Genomic DNA, 16,273 nt, shown 5'->3' on the forward strand with positions numbered 1-16,273 from the left:
TTTAGTTCTCAACTCTCTCTCCAACTGTGTATCAGTTAATAATTTCGAGCGTCAATTATCACATCCAATCTAATTCATTGTAATTCGACTACATTTTTTCTAATTTATTCACACGAAATTTATATTTTTGAAAATTATTTTTTTGGATTAACTTATTTTATCATCCCCTTATGATGTCGTCAAAACATAAACGGTTTTTCTAACCAATATCAAAAGCATAGATAGTTAGTGATCTTAATGTTGTACGTGGTTCAAATTTCCTAATCATATTGTCGTAGGTTTTTAGTTACTAGACTAAGGCTTACCTAATTCAATCCAAAAGTGGGAAAAGAAAAGATGACAAGATCGTTAAACATCAACGGCAAAGATTCAACGACAATACTCTCCAGTGACCAATAAAGAAAAAGCAGATATTTATTTTATTTATTGAATTATTGTCATTTATATTATTTTTCTATGATCAGATATTAATATTATACTCAGCTCAATTTGTACTGTTACAAGCATTCAGCAGCCGGAAAAAAAAAAAATCTACAAAAAAAAAGAACTGATTCAGCTCACCTCTACAGTCAAAGTCATCTCTAAACAAAATCCATTAACTCTATTTTCTCTCTCTTTCTCTCTCCTTCTTATTTTTGGTGTGCTTCAGCAGCATAATCATCAGTGTTTGTCTCTTTAATCTCACCTGTTGGTTACTTCTGAAGTAATCAATTTTCTGGTAAAATGTTAATTTTTTAATTTAATTATTAAAAATTTATAAATTTCTTGTTTTTGGGTACTTTTTGGCTTGTTTTTTTGTTAAGAATTTGGTGGGTTTTTGCATCTAGGTAATTTTTCTGGGTGAAATGTGAATTGGGTAGGTTTTTATTGTGAATTTGGTGTCTTCTTGCATATGGGTTTGTGATTTTGAGTGGAAATTATATGGGTTATTGTTAATTTAAGCAAAATTGAACTGAAATTTTTGTCTGATTTGGTAGTACAGATCTGTGAATCTAAGGTGCTGTGACAAATTGGTTGGGTCAAATGCAGAGACAGACGAGGTCTATGGAGAGATCCAATAGTATGAGGGGAAAGCGGAGTTTGGAGACTAGCGGCGGCGGCGGCGCTGGTGGCGGTGATGATGATCAACCGGAGCGAAAGCGGCCGGCTTTAGCTAGGTAGGTCTTTAGGCATGTATGATTGATGATTTTCTGTTCTGATGTGATAATGGATTGATATTTAATGTTTGCAATTGAAGGGTGGGGTGTGGTAATTGCCTGTTTGAAGTGGTGGTTGAGCATCTGATTTTGGTATGAATCAGTAATTATACTTTTGTGCTAAAAAAGTTTGTATTTTGGACAAAATTGGTTGTTGTTTTTGCTTCATAATAAGAAGTATTGTGTTGGTTATTGATGATGGGGAGTTAAGTAGAAAGAGGATGCAAATGTGGGGAGTTGTTCAATTTTTGTTTGATGTGAGATATTTATAGAAGTATAAAGTTTTTTGGAATAAAGTGGTGTGTTTGGATTATCTGTTTCCTATGTATACACAGAAGGTTCTTGGGAAGCTCCCTTTCTCATAATTTGTATGGCTTCTGATGGAAGTTGTGTTTAAAACTGTTTATATCCGGTTAGTACGAAATATTTCGACATGCTAGAGAATTGATTGTAGGCTTGTAGAGCTGTATAAATTATACATTAGGGCGTTCTTACATTAATTAAGTAAAAAAAAGTAATCTTAAGTGGATACATGTATTGTATTTGGAACATTATCTGTTAAGAGTTTTATGACTGTAGCCTGGTTGCCGAAACCTGAAGATATGTTCCCGGTTTGCATAGGCTCGTGCACAGATTTATGTTCATTAATCCCCGGGGCTTTCACTTCGACATAATCAAAGTATTACCAATTGTACCCCCTCTTTCTATTTCTACCCGTCTAAGGCGGGGAGGAAGGATAAGTGTTATAAGCTTTGAATGGAAGCCCCAGTAAACGGCGATATAGAAATTTCTTACTGGTAGCAGAATGTAAGCTAATATCTCCTTACTATAAGTCTACTTGTGTTATAAACTTTAAAAAGCAAAGCCAAAGTTTCTCTTCGGTATTAAAAAAGAATCCATTAAATGTACTAGTGTGTATGCTATATTGTTTTTGTGTAATCAAAATTGGTATGTTATAAGGCCAATTTGACTATTGAATTCTTTCTTTTCTTTTGAGTTTGATTGTAAACTTGCTGATTTGTCACTTCCCTCAATTTTTGGTTTTTGAAAATTGTAAGCATTTAAATAATCTCGCAGGAGTCTATGTTGAAGGCACTAGTTGAGCATTATTTTCCCAACGCCCCCCCCCTTCCTTTTTATAAAATTGTACATGACTCTTTAGGAGATGTGAACTATTGTGCGTTGTACTTATTTCAAACTACTACTTCCTTTGTTCACTTTTAGATGCTATAGTTTGACTAAAAGTGAGAGCTTTTTGGTCAAACTGCTGCAACTAAAAATGAACAGAGGAAGTATGTTGTGAAGCCTATGGCGATCTAGAGAAGAGGAATGAGTCTCTAAAGCTATATTTTTAAAAAAAAAATTGGACGAGACACTTACATGTCTAATTAGGTTCTTAGCATTCAGTTCAACAATAACTCATTATGAATTCACAATAAATGTGAATTTTACTGATCTAATTATACCAAATTTATAAATTGTAATATCTGACAAATATTCAGCTACTGCAACCACTTTCTCAAATTAAATTCTCCTTCAAATGTTTGAGTCATCTTGTGGTGGTGGAGCCATTTTCTGAATTTTGATTATTGTCTCAAATTTGGCTTGGGTCCACTTCTTGAATCGTATGCATTTCTTGCAGTGTGATTGTTGAAGCTTTGAAGGTGGACAGCTTGCAGAGGCTTTGCTCGTCATTGGAACCTATACTTCGTAGAGTTGTAAGATAAATGACTTCTCAGCTGACATTTATGTTCCTGAACTTTGACTTTAAACTTATCCTTTTCAACTTGGGTGGTGTGTTACCTGTCCTACATTTCTCTGTGTTTTGGTCATGAGTTTCCTTTAGATGAAAAATTGATAAACGTCCCAGGTAATATATAGTAAGGGAGTTATACATGGATATTCTGAATGATGTTGATTATTGCAGTTAGTCACTCGCTCCTCTCACACACGCACTGACATACGTCTTTCAGACCTTTAAGTGGCTGCTTAGCATGCTCAAATTTGTTTTTTTTCAAATGCTGATCATTGGTACTTGTTTTGGGATTTAGAAAAAAGAAAAAAAAAAATTAAGGATAAATTCTGTGCTTACTCCTGGCCCATAAAAAATTGAAGAAAGGGTTAATCCTTCAATGTTTGCCTTTAAGGGTTGTTCTTGTTTGCATTATTTTTTTCTATCAGATTTCCTATAGCTCTTTTGCAAGATACTCTTTCTCATTAGCTGAGTGGCTTCTCATATTTGGATTAATCAGGTCAGTGAAGAAGTTGAGCGTGCCCTGGCTAGGATAGCTCCTGCCAAAATCTCTGGGAGGTAAGCCATATCTGATATTAGTAATATTTTGTTGAATGAGAATCTTCATTTTGAACCATTTCATGTTCATAATTTTAACCTGCCTCATTCATCTGACAAAGATTCAAGTAGTCATAATAGATTCAGTTGTTACATCTAAGAGAAGCTTTGCGACATCATATTCAAGAGTTTTGCTATCTTCAGTTTGCTTATAAAAACTACTAACTTTATCTTGGATAGTTGGATGAAGCTTGTCCATGTCTTCTATTTTGTCTCCTTTTCTGTAATAAATTTTGGCACGGAAAAGGATATGAATTATGACACTAAATTGATTATATCTTTAACATATGGTGCTATATTGGTGTTTGCATGGAGTAAGTTTTTTTCTTGTACTCAATGTAGGGCGTCGCCAAAACGAATTGGAGGGTCAGATGGCAGGAACTTGCAGCTGCATTTCCGATCCAAACTATCACTTCCTCTGTTCACAGGAGGCAAAGTTGAAGGAGAGCAGGGTGCTGCAATCCATGTTGTATTAATTGATGCCAACACAGGTCATGTGGTGACCTCTGGGCCTGAATCGTCCACAAAGCTTGAAGTAGTTGTGCTTGAAGGTGATTTTAATAATGAAGATGATGAAGATTGGTCTCAAGAAGAGTTTGAAAGCCATGTTGTAAAGGAACGTGATGGAAAGAGACCACTTTTACATGGGGAGTTGCATGTCAATCTCAAAGAAGGTGTAGGAACACTTGGAGAACTTACATTCACAGATAATTCAAGCTGGATAAGGAGCAGGAAGTTCAGGCTGGGCCTCAAGGTTTCCACAGGACATTGTGAGGGCATGCGTATACGTGAGGCAAAAACAGAAGCCTTTACTGTCAAGGATCACAGAGGGGAATGTAAGTGCATTGGTTGTGGCTTCCTTTTGGTTGCTTTTGACTATTGCTGATTGAGTCTTACAATTTACTCTCTCCTTTTTCTTTGGGTCCAGTATATAAGAAGCACTATCCTCCAGCCCTTAATGATGAGGTTTGGAGATTGGAGAAGATTGGGAAAGATGGATCTTTCCACAAGAGGCTGAATTCTGCTGGGATTTATTTTGTGGAGGATTTTCTCCGCCTTGCAGTCAGAGATCCTCAAAAATTGAGAACTGTTAGTGCATCCTTGTGATATTTCTTGCTATTCGTGAATTTCCCATTTGTTCTTCTTCCATGTTATTGAACTAGTGAATCTTCAAGCTTGACCTGAGCTGGACCTTGTTTGAATTTCTTAGTGAGCCAAGTCTATTTAACCTAACCTTCAGTATGACTAGACTTTTTATCAATTGGGATTTTAGTCCCGAGTCTTCTTTATGTGTTGCTAATATATTTACTGATACATCATTGTTCTTCTTGTAGACCCTTGGAAGTGGCATGTCTAATAGGATGTGGGATGCTCTAATGGAGCATGCAAAGACTTGTGTTCTGAGCGGAAAGTTGTATGTTTATTATTCTGATGATGCAAGAAATGTCGGTGTGGCATTCAATAATATATATGAGCTGAGTGGTCTAATTGCTGGAGACCAATTTTGTTCTGCTGATACTCTCTCAGACAGTCAAAAGGTTAGTCATGCTGCTTTCAGTTTTGTTCTTGTTTTTGGTGGAGATACTAAGTCCCTTTTGTTCTTCGTGTCATGAAATAACCTCAGCTTCATGTATTTCTTGAAAAATGATTGAAATTGGCTTTCCTGTTGAAAACTCTCAATGTTTATTTTGGCATGCCTGACTTGTGTACTGCTGTTTTCTTTCTGCTGCTTTGTCCTAACCACATTTGTCCATACCTAACAGTTCATTTACCTGCTTTAAATCAAAAGTGAGAGGATGTGAGCTTGTGTGGTAGAATTCCTGCTCCCTTAAAACCTTGAGGATGAGGATTTCAACCTCAAGTAGGGGTTGAAACAGTGATTTGTAATGTGGGCCCTTAGGCTACCTCCTCCATGGGCTCTCTAACTTTTGTTTGAGACTCGCTTAGGGGCTACTCTTGTCTTGTATTCTGCTGCGAACTGTGATCGCTTAAACCAGAGGAAAAAAAGCAAGCATAGAAGGAATTGAATTTCATTCTTAGACTTTTGATTTAAAGTATTGATGTGCTGTGAATTTGTGTCCCCTTTTTCGGTATAAAGTTGTCTGTTGTTGTTCCTTAGTAAGAATAGGTTGTAACTTTGCAGGATGATTTACCTACGATGCCCCCTACCCCTTAATTGACTTTGGCCTAAGGGAAAACCTTAAAAATTTAATTGTGATCACTTTGGATGCAATTCGTAAATATGACTTTTGATACCTTTTTCAGGTATATGTTGATGCCCTAGTGAAGAAAGCATATGACAATTGGCATCAAGTCATAGAGTACGATGGAAAGGCACTTTTGAATTCCAAACAAACTAGGAGGACTCGCTCATCTCAAAATGAACTATCGATGAATACAATCAGTTATTCAAATCCTGTCGATAGTCAGTTGGCTCTACCTCGGTTGCCTGTTGCTATTTCTTCTGAGCAGGCAATGTTGGAGAATAATGTAGTGGCTCCAGGTAAGCTTTCAGTTAGATTTAACTTTTGGAATCTAAACCAAGAAGAAAAGTTGCAAAGAATTTTTTTTTTGGTTATGTTGGTTGCTTGATAGATTTGTCTTTTAGGCTATGTGCCTATCCCTGTTGCTTTGTTGAATTTCTCTTCCCCATCCTCTCTTAACTTAAAAAAGAAAAAGAAAAAAAAATCTCTAAGTTACCTCCTAAAATGCAGGATGGTATTTTTATCTTTTTTTAAATTTTTTTTTTTAATTGGTGATTATTGGGCCCAAAGGACCTGTACTTTTGAAACTTTGGGATAGCTTAAGAGGAAACTTGGCTCATAGATCTTGAGTCTTTTCCTGCCCTTCCAATCCACTCTTAATAAACCAACAAAACTCCCTGATTGTGAACATGTGCTTGATAAAATGCATCCTGGTGAGAAAATAGGCCAAGATGTCGTCGCTTGCCTTTTTTCAACAAAGTAAAATACCAAACTGGCAAGAGTTTTTCTTTTTGGCCTCCAAATAAGGCCTTTGTTTTCTAAGCGAGTTAAGTCATATAGCACTGTAGGAACAAGTGGAGTAACTAGTAAAAAATGTCCCAGTATCTTTGCCTTAAACGATGATGACCATAATCTATCTAAGACCTTCATTCTTGCTTGGCTTTGGACATCAGTTTGGCTGATAAACTGTTATTTGGAGGATAGATTGGCAACATTTGTGGCTGGTGGCCAAGGCTGAGGCTGCAACTATCCTAAATACACATGGATATGGTAGAGGCTGACAACTCATTAACCCTCTTTCTACCCCCCGCCTCCTTTTCCCCACAACAACAACAACAAAGCCTTAGTCCATAAATGATTTGGGGGCTTCCTTTTCCCCAGCGGAAGAAAAAAATTGGGACAGTAAATTAAAGAAAACCATTCATAAGCTCATAAGTCATAACCATGAATGGCCTTCCAAAGCAAAATAGAGAAAAGAACATTATATTGCAAGGTTTTAAAACACCCCATTAATCAATTCATTGTTTTGCACTTTGGGTTCTTAAAGGGAAAGAGAGGAGGAGGAGGAGAGGGGGGCTGTTATTTAAAAAGCTGATTTTTTTTTGACATGATTTCATTGTTTCTTCATGCTCATACGGATTATGTGATTGTTTATCCATTTTTTGTCATATGGCCTTAACAACCTAATACTTATTGGATTCTGCGTGTAGTTGCAGGATATAATGATAATATGGTAAACAGATTTCCTAATCAGTCACAGCTGATAAATTCCAATTCACATAATCAGTTCGAGAACAACTCATTCTCTCAGCATGGTCTGATCGGTGGCATTTCAGAACAAACCCATATTACTGGGAATGATAGCAGGGCAGGATTGGCCTTGGGTCCTTCCCAACCTTCTGCATCTGAATTTCAAGTTGTACAACCATCTCAACCGTCCAATATCAACCCATATGATGATTGGTCACAAAACCAAATTTCAGAGGATGACATTCGTAACAGAAGTCACGAATTACTTGAGAGCGATGATATGCAACAGCTGCTGAGACTGTTCAGCTTGGGAGGCCATGTAAATATGCCTGATGAAGCCTTTTCATCTTACCCGTCTTTCATGCCTACACCATCTACCTACAATAGTTTTGAGGAGGATCGTAGTCGTTCAGGCAAAGCTGTTGTTGGTTGGTTGAAGATCAAGGCGGCTATGAGGTGGGGCTTCTTTATCCGGAAGAAAGCAGCTGAGAGGCGTGCTCAGCTTGTGGAGTTGGATGACTGAGCTCATGATCAAGTGTGTTTGTTGGCTAAAGTTGCAACAGGAAAGGTACCGTCAACTAGTTCCCTTGGTGCATATTCTGCTAGGTATAATAGTATTATAGCATTTATCGCAAGTAGCTGCTAAATCAGGCCTGACTTTGCTGTTTATTATTGAGATCTAGCAGACAGATACGTCTTTTGTACAGTTTCCTCCTGTACAGTGATTTGTAATTCTTGTAACCTTGTATTTTAACTTGAACCTCCTTCGTCGTAACTTTTGTCTATCGCGAGTTTGGGATTTTATAGGTAATGCAGAAGTGCTGATGGTACTGTTTCCATCTATGATGTACTTGTACTATAGGGAGAAAATTCTAATGAAGGACTAATTCTCTACGTAGTCTTGCATTTTCTTTTCTCCGAAGCAAATTTGTGTTGAATTATAGTACAAAGTATATGTAATCATCCTGAACTATGATACAGCGTTGAGAAGTTATCCTAATTGATATGAATTTGGCCTTACATTGAGGCAACTTATTAGGTGTATAGGGCCATGGCTATATGGAAAGATGTCTCTTGATGCGGAATTTTTCACCAAGCTAAGCTTGGTCTAGCGGGAAAGATTGTATCTTGGGGTTCAATTGCCACTAAAAACATTTTGAGGGTGAGGATCCCTTATCTTATCCGTGAGAGTTGAAATCTGGTAAAAAAAAAGTCGTGACTAATTAGAGACGATGTATCAAAAGTGGAACTGTTGCGTTCGAGTTGGTTCCTTATGCAAACTATCTTTAAAAGTTCACGATACATCTACAAAATTATTAACAACTCAATTCAAATTTTACACTATAATGGAATTTTCCTATATTTAATACAGTATATTTAAAAGTTTAAACTTTTTAAGCAAAGTAAAAGTACGGAAACTTTGCACAAACGTACAATAACTGTATACCAAACAAATGCAGCCGAAAGTAGGAGATTTAATCAAATCCAATCAATAGAAGCAAGCAATAAGACCCGTACAAAACCCAATCACTTCTAACACTTCAAAAACGTGCTTGTAGTTCTATCATGTGGATTGGATTGTCGAATACTCCGTACTAGTATAGAATTTTGACACTACTTGCTTTTAAAAAAATTTGTTTTGTCCGCCCTCGATTTATCTCTTGTTAGGTTCGGACACACGATAATAGATACTCTGTACATTATAGGATTTGTAGACATGTTGGCTATATACGTTATGCATGTTAAGAATTTAATACAACCAAAAAAATAATGAAAAACCAAATAGAAGTTTTGCTACTTTACTAACTTGTCAATTTGATTCAGAAAACCCAAGAAATTTATATCTTAAAGGCCCCATATATTATTATGAACTACGACAGCTAAATTTCCGTAACCTTTACGTACTCTACTGATTCGCTTGGCCTGACAAAATCTACGCTAATGGTATATATGCATGAGATAAGATCAAGGCTTAAATTAAGTTTCAAGCTAAGCCAAGCCATAATTAGAAACGCTCACCAAATTCATCTTTTTTTGTCTACTTAGTTGGAAGATCGATTATACCATGCACCTAGGAGTACAGAAAGTGGCAAGACGTGTTGTCATGCACATAGGAACACGAAGAATGAAACCACACATCGTCATGTTGTGTGCTTGAGCATATTTGTTACATGGGGAAACTCCCCATATAGCCCTATTATGGAGCTCCTACAATCGGTCCAAGTTGATATTATTTGAAGTTTCCTAAGGTATGAGAACATACCAAATATGTTTAATGTAGCACTAATCTATGTGATTTAGAGTTAAGAGTTTGGTTTTTAGGTCTAGTATTGATAGCATTACTATGATGGAGAAATGTGATGTTATCTCTATTAATGCTCGTTAAATCAAATTTGTCTTATGTATAATGATAAATGAATTGAATTATTTTTCATCTTTAATTTCCTACTCATTAATCTTTTTCATTTGGATTTCCCTTTCCATGTTTCCTCATTTTTGGTTTATTCACCTTGACACTATTGAACTAAATTTGCTAGCTACAAGTAGTTGCTACGCCTCATAATGAAAGCATGACTTGACTTACTTGGTGTACTTCTTACCTTAAATCTAGAGGTTCGAATCTTGTCAAGTAAGAGTGTTTGGAGGTAAGGATTCCCTTACCATCCCTCTTACTCCTAAGTGTTTAGCTTGAAAATACTAAATTAAATAAACCGTGAGGGTTGAGATTTAGTCAAAGCCATCCTCTTTACAATAAAATAAAATAAAAAAATTTAAAAAAAATACTCGCTTCGCTTCGTCAACCTAGCTGGAGGGTCTAGCTGCCCAAGTGCATGTCCTGCAGTCCTGTTACGGGGTGAAATTGATAGTATCTGTTTATATTGGGTTGTATTTTTCTATTTGAACCAAAAAGAGGTATATAAATAGTAATATAGTATAAAGTCAAAGTTAAACTAGTTTGAGAAATTGGAGAAAGTATTGATCAGGGTAGATGATAAATGTAATTGTAGCACAAAACCTTAATATCGATTAAGGGTGTAATTAATTTGAGGAAATGATGTACCTAGTAAAATGGAAGTGAGTGAACAAGAATTCATGCCACTTTACATAGTGCACACGTTTTTTTCAATGTACTTATTTTTTTTTTACACCCAATAATATAGCCCAATTTTGTGATAAATATTTATGGGTTTTGCGTTGATGATGGTAGTTTATAACTAGTGAGCTGCTGTGTTTAATTCACTATAATATGCAATTTTGGGGCTAACTTTAAACATAAAATATAATTTCTAGAATAATATTAATTTAAGGATTAAGGATTAATGATTAAATCAATTATTAGTGATTAATATTTAATACTTTAAAATTTTAGCCCTTAAATTTGATGCTTCGTATATCATTTTCGCTTCCTTTGTAAATGATATTTGAATCTTCTTTATTTTTTAAATTTTTTTTTTTTTTTGAGAATGACTCTTCTTTATTTTGTTTCACAAGGGTTAAGTCGTTAACCTTAAAATTGATTTAAAAAAAAGGACTTAAAATTGAAATTTTCCATCCTTATTTATTATATTGTCACCATTATATTTGGTAATTTAGTACAAATTGACCATAGCTCGGAATTTAAGGATAATTTGATTTTGTGGCTGCTCATCTGGATGGTCTAAATTCTAATTACAAATTGTATGAATCAGTCACTAACTAAATAGTTATTAGTTGGTAATTAATTTCTTGATCTAGATGTGATTTCATTGACAATGGGGGTGTTCTTTGGTCTCACTTGTCAAACATATCTTATAGTTATACCTAATGATAGTAATCCAAGAAGAAAATAAATTGATTAATGAGTAACATGTGTAATGTACTAATGTACTGTGTTCATGTTTTATTTTTTTTTTTCTTATTCCCTCTTTATTCGGAAAGCTCCATGTGTAAATCATTTTGCATAATAAATTGAAAATAAAGATAATAAATATTCAAATTTAATTACAATGATTTAGCGAGAACATGTGTTTCTTTATTTTCACCTAAAATATAGGTACATGTACCAAAGGATGTAGCTATATTTACCAAATTTGAAGTTGAGAAGATCATGAATTTGCTTGAGATTGAGTCGAGCACATTTCTTATTCATGTTAGTCATTTAACCTCCAAAGGTCATCACATCCTTAACCAAGGTCTCGAGATCGAGCCTAGGGTAGAAAAAAACCCCAGCTAGGAGGGATGCTGCCCTTTGAGGTACCCATGCAAACTCCCGCTGGAAATTAGTCCACTCGCCAAAGGCAGTGGGAACTCCTCGTAGTAGTACCCCAAAAAAAAAAAAAAAAAAGGTCATCACACTCGATCATATCATGGATCGAAGTAGAAATCGAATTAGAGGAGGTCATAAACTAACTTATGATCTACATATAATGCCCATAAGTATTAAATCAATTATATATAGGGAATTTTATTAAATAGGTTCCCTAATATGTGTTAAGAGCCTTTTATGTACGGGGCTCTAATCCTCATCTTAAACTTTTTATTAAGTATTTTCCCTAATATGTATCAAGAGCCTTTTATATATGTAAAGGGACGTAATAGAGTATAAAACCAATAATGTTGAATGAGACTCTAATTATTAGCTTAAACGAACATTTGATTGAGTTACACCTCAATAGGATTTCACTCTAGATCGACAATAATGTTTCAAACGAACGTTTAATACTCGAATATAGTTTTCGTCATATATATTAATTATTTAATTTTACAAAGAAAAAAAAGGATATATAATAACTTGCTTAAAACAAGTATACAAATTCTTATATGTGGCTAGCTACATGGTGTGGCCACTTCACATAATCACATATAAGGTAATTAATTAAGTAATAGGGGTCACGGTGATGAGCAAATGGAGTTATCTTAATGTATATATAGGTTACTTAAATGAGAAAAAAGGGTTACTCTATTAAATAAGTGGAATTATTTTTTATTTTTTAAAACAAAAGAACAGGAGTTACTCGAATGAACAAATGGAGTTACTTATTTCTAAATTACTTGATTTTACTCATATAATGAATTTAGGTTACTTTTATGACAATAACATGTGGTTACTCTTATGAAAAAATGAGGTTACTCATACATATAAATGAAGATTACTCTTATAAACTAATGTGACCACACCGTGTGGCTAGCCATGTTTTGGGTAAAAATACCCAGGCCACGTGGCCCAATCAGAGGGTGACACGTGTCACCTTAGGAGAGGTTCAAAATGAACCAATCCTTAGCTGACATGTGGCTCTCCCAATCAGCGGGGGAAAAAGACGGCCTTCAGGGCCCAATTCCCGAGAAAAGCAGCAAAACGGTGCAGCCCCCCAAATCTAGGTTAGAATGACCTAGGTATGGGGCACATTTACCAACAACCCTATAAATAGGGAGATTACCCCCATTTTGGGGACACGTCCATTTATTACACAATCAATTCTCTCTTATCAGAGAAATCACCTGATCTCGAAATTCGAGAAGATCTACTTTTACTTTTCCGCACCTTTTTACTTTCTTCGTACACGTTCTAACTTGATCGTCGGAGGCAGAACTCCACCCAACCGGAGTCTCCGTTGTTTTGCAGGTACAACCGGCGGGAAATTAGTCTTGATGACGTAACTCTCCCGAGGGACAAAAAAACCCCGAAACATTTGGCGTCGTCTGTGGGGAGAGTACCTCTAAGATGGTTTCTCAAGAGACTGTACCGCCTCTTGAGAATAAGCAGCCTACGGCTGAGGTCTATTTAGACCATGATACGGAACCAGAGGTCGAAACATATACGGTCGCAGATGGATCCCTCATTACAAGGTGCATCCGTTCTAAAGACAACAAGGAACAGGATCGTCCGACTCTGAACGAATCTAAGGCCGTTATCATTCCATCCCTCATGCTGCTGAAATTTGAGAGAGATGACGGTTTTGTTGGCTCCCTGAGGGGGGACCAGAAGACGGCTAGAGAGTGCTACTTCTCAGACGTCAAGCCCACGACGGCAGCAACCGGCTAGGGTGAGGAGCCAATAGACCTTGACGATGTTAAGGAGCAAGAGCCTACCCTACCAGCAGTCGGTAAGAAAAGAAAAGCCGACCAACTGGCGGCTATCAAAAAAGAGAAGCAATAGCAATCACTGACCGGGGAACGGTTAGATGACCTCCGTCCCCAACCGGCTGGAGAACATATGGACATCATTTTGGATGACACACGCCCAGAGCGTACTGTAAAGGTTGGGACGGTTGCTTTTGCAAAACTCGGTGCAGACTTGCACCATCTGCTGAAATAATTCAAGGAAATTTTTGCCTTTGAAGTGGAAGAGATGCCATACATCAGCCTAGATCTCGCTGTCCACAAACTTGCAGTGGATCCAAAAAAAAATCCTGTTAGGCAAAAGAAAAGAAATCATCGCAAGGAGAGATCTCAGGCAGCAGCCGTCGAGGTCAAGATCAGAAGCTATTAGACGTCGGGTTCATTTGGCAATGTCACTTCCCAGATTGGGTTGCGAATGTTGTGCTTGTAAAGAAGCCGAATGGTACCTAGCGCATGTGTGTTGATTACACTGATCTAAACAAGGCATGTCCGAAGGACAGTTACCCGTTTCCAAAGATCGACAGTCTGGCTGATTCTACAGCCGGACATGCTTTGATGAGTTTTATGGATGCCTATTCCGACTTTCATCAGATACCCCTGTGGAAGAAAGATCAAGAGAAGACGACATTCGTCACTAATCGGGGGTTATTCTGCTATACTGTGATGCCGTTTGGCTTGAAGAATGTGCCTACTACCTTCCAACATATGATTAACTCGGTCTTCATTAATCAGATTGGAAGGAATGTAGAGGCATACATTGATGACATGATAGTCAAATCCAAGCTACAGATGGATCACCTTACTGATCTCTGAGAAACCTTCATCACACTCAGGCGGCACAAGGTCATGCTTAATCCCAAGAAGTGTGTCTTTGGTGTTGAGTCTGGGAAGTTTGGATTTTTAATTGATCAAAGGGGGATAGAGGCCAACCCAGAGAAGATGCAGACGGTTATTAACATGAAGTCACCTCGCACTATAAAGGAAGTTCATAAATTAACCGATTTTCTGGCGGCATTGGGGAGATTCCTCAGCCGGTGAGGCGACAAGTGCCTCTATTTCTTCCAAGCAATCAGGAAGAAGACTATGTTTGAATGGGGGGATGATGCTGAGGCGGCCTTCCAAAAATTGAAAGAGCATTTGCATTCCTTGCCAAGGCTTTGTCAGCCCTTTGCCCAAGGAGACGCTTTACATGTACTAGCCGTCTCAGATCATTCTCTCAGTGCTGTTCTCCTTACTGAGAGAAATGACAATTAGCTCCCGGTCTATTTCATCAATCATATTCTTTGAAATTTAGAGCTCCAGTACTCTATGATTGAAAAAATCGGTCTCGCCTTGTTCATGGCATTCAAGAAATTGAAACCTTACTTCTTGGCACATCCGGTGGTAGTCTATACAGACCAACCCCTCAAGCGGCCAATGACAACTTTAGAGTCATTCGGCCGAATGCTCAAATGGGCTATTGAAATGCAAAGTCTTGAAATCTCTTTCGGACCAAGGAAGGCAGTGAAGGGTCAGGCGTTTGCCGACTTCATCGTTGAAATGACAAGGCCGGTTGAACTGGAGAATCTTGATCAGGTTTGGAAGGTGTATGTAGACAGGAGTTCTACTATGAACGGCTGTGGTGCAGGGATAATACGTAAATCTCCTGAGGGGGACAAATATGAATATGCACTACGGTTCAAGTTTCAGGCCTCAAATATTAAGGCAGAATATGAAGCCCTATTAGCCGGCATCCGCATGTGCAAGGCGGCAGGGGCAAGAAAAATTGACGCCTACTCTGATTCTCAATTGGTTGTTAGCCAATACCATGGTGACTATGAGGCCACCCATCCGGCTATGATCAAATACTTGCAGGCAGTCAGGACAGAAGCTGGGACACTCGACAAATTCCATTTAAGTTAAGTTCCCAGGTCAGAGAACAATCAGGCGGATGCTCTTTCTAAGCTGGCCTTATCCGCCTCCTGTGATACGCCTCGGTCAGTCTTTTGGAAGGTAATGGAAAAGCAGAGTATTGAGGAAGATCCTATTAGAGTTCTTGACCGGAGTTCGACCTGGATGGACGGCATCCAGGCATATCTGCTAGACGGCACACTGCCGGATATATATCTCGAAATGGCTGCAATGAAAAAGCGTGCGACCAACTTTGAGATCCGTAAAGGAGAACTTTTCAAGAAGGGCTTTTTCAGCCTCTCTTGAAATGCATCACCCTAGAGAAGGGGTAGGAAATTCTGGAAGATCTACATTCGGGCTTTTGTGCCTCACACATAGGCGGCAGAGCTCTAGCAGAAAGGGCCAGGCGGCAAGGCTACTTGTGGCCCACTCTTAAGGCAGACGCCATGGAAATGGTGAAGAAGTGTGATAAGTGTCAAAGATTCGGCAAACTCATACACTCTTGAGCACTGCATACTAAAAAAGTAATTATTTTTTAATTTTTACCCCTATTGCTCATCTTACTCTAGACAATAATAAAGCAATGATGTCAACAACATAATAAAGACCGCCCCTCACATTCTACTCCCTATTCAACTTACACTCCCACTTGTCATACAACCATTGCAATGCACTTAATATCTTAAATGACAATTGGCATAGTAGGAAGACTTCAGCTAATACCAATTGACATATAATTACCTCGAGTTTCTCGAGTAGATGATGTATGGTGGAATCTGCTAGCCGATGAAAATCGTCTTCCTGAAGCACAAAACTACTTTCAAATCAATTACTATCACGATCGCATCGATATACACTAGTACCACAAACAACATCAGTGACTAGCAATAAGGAATTTGCATTGTTCTTAAGCTGCTTATTCATAATCAAATTAAACAAATATTCTTCGACAATAAAAGCAAGTATATAATCTCTAAAAAACAAACCTTCAAACAGCAACACAA

The 16,273-nt window shown here is 37.4% G+C and overlaps 1 protein-coding gene across 4 annotated transcripts; it reads left to right on the forward strand.

The window, feature by feature from the left end:
* The first annotated feature begins 442 nt into the window (after positions 1-442).
* Positions 443-8,174, forward strand: LOC110720645 (calmodulin-binding protein 60 B-like). 4 transcript variants are annotated; one of them, XM_021899699.1, is made up of 9 exons: positions 443-718; positions 983-1,157; positions 2,839-2,914; positions 3,449-3,507; positions 3,889-4,382; positions 4,475-4,635; positions 4,881-5,084; positions 5,812-6,049; positions 7,247-8,174. In XM_021899699.1, exons 2-9 carry the CDS (start codon positions 1,024-1,026, stop codon positions 7,801-7,803), a joined length of 1,923 nt encoding a protein of 640 aa, XP_021755391.1. In that variant the 5' UTR covers positions 443-718; positions 983-1,023; the 3' UTR covers positions 7,804-8,174. The 4 variants fall into 4 exon arrangements, with proteins under 4 accessions (XP_021755391.1, XP_021755389.1, XP_021755392.1 ...); XM_021899697.1 differs by having other exon boundaries at positions 444-718; positions 978-1,157; positions 7,241-8,174; XM_021899700.1 differs by having other exon boundaries at positions 444-718; positions 1,030-1,157; positions 7,241-8,174.
* The last annotated feature ends 8,099 nt before the right edge of the window (positions 8,175-16,273 follow it).

The sequence above is a fragment of the Chenopodium quinoa genome, unplaced genomic scaffold, assembly GCF_001683475.1.
Source record: "Chenopodium quinoa cultivar QQ74 unplaced genomic scaffold, ASM168347v1, whole genome shotgun sequence".
In the NCBI taxonomy this organism is placed as follows: Eukaryota; Viridiplantae; Streptophyta; class Magnoliopsida; order Caryophyllales; family Amaranthaceae; genus Chenopodium; species Chenopodium quinoa.

Coding starts and splice junctions, on each gene's coding strand:
- LOC110720645 (XM_021899697.1), top strand. CDS start 1,024: ATGCAGAGACAGACGAGGTCTATGGAGAGATCCAATAGTATGAGGGGA. Junction 2,915..3,448: donor AACCTATACTTCGTAGAGTT/GTAAGATAAATG, acceptor TGGATTAATCAG/GTCAGTGAAGAAGTTGAGCG. Junction 4,383..4,474: donor CAAGGATCACAGAGGGGAAT/GTAAGTGCATTG, acceptor CTTTGGGTCCAG/TATATAAGAAGCACTATCCT.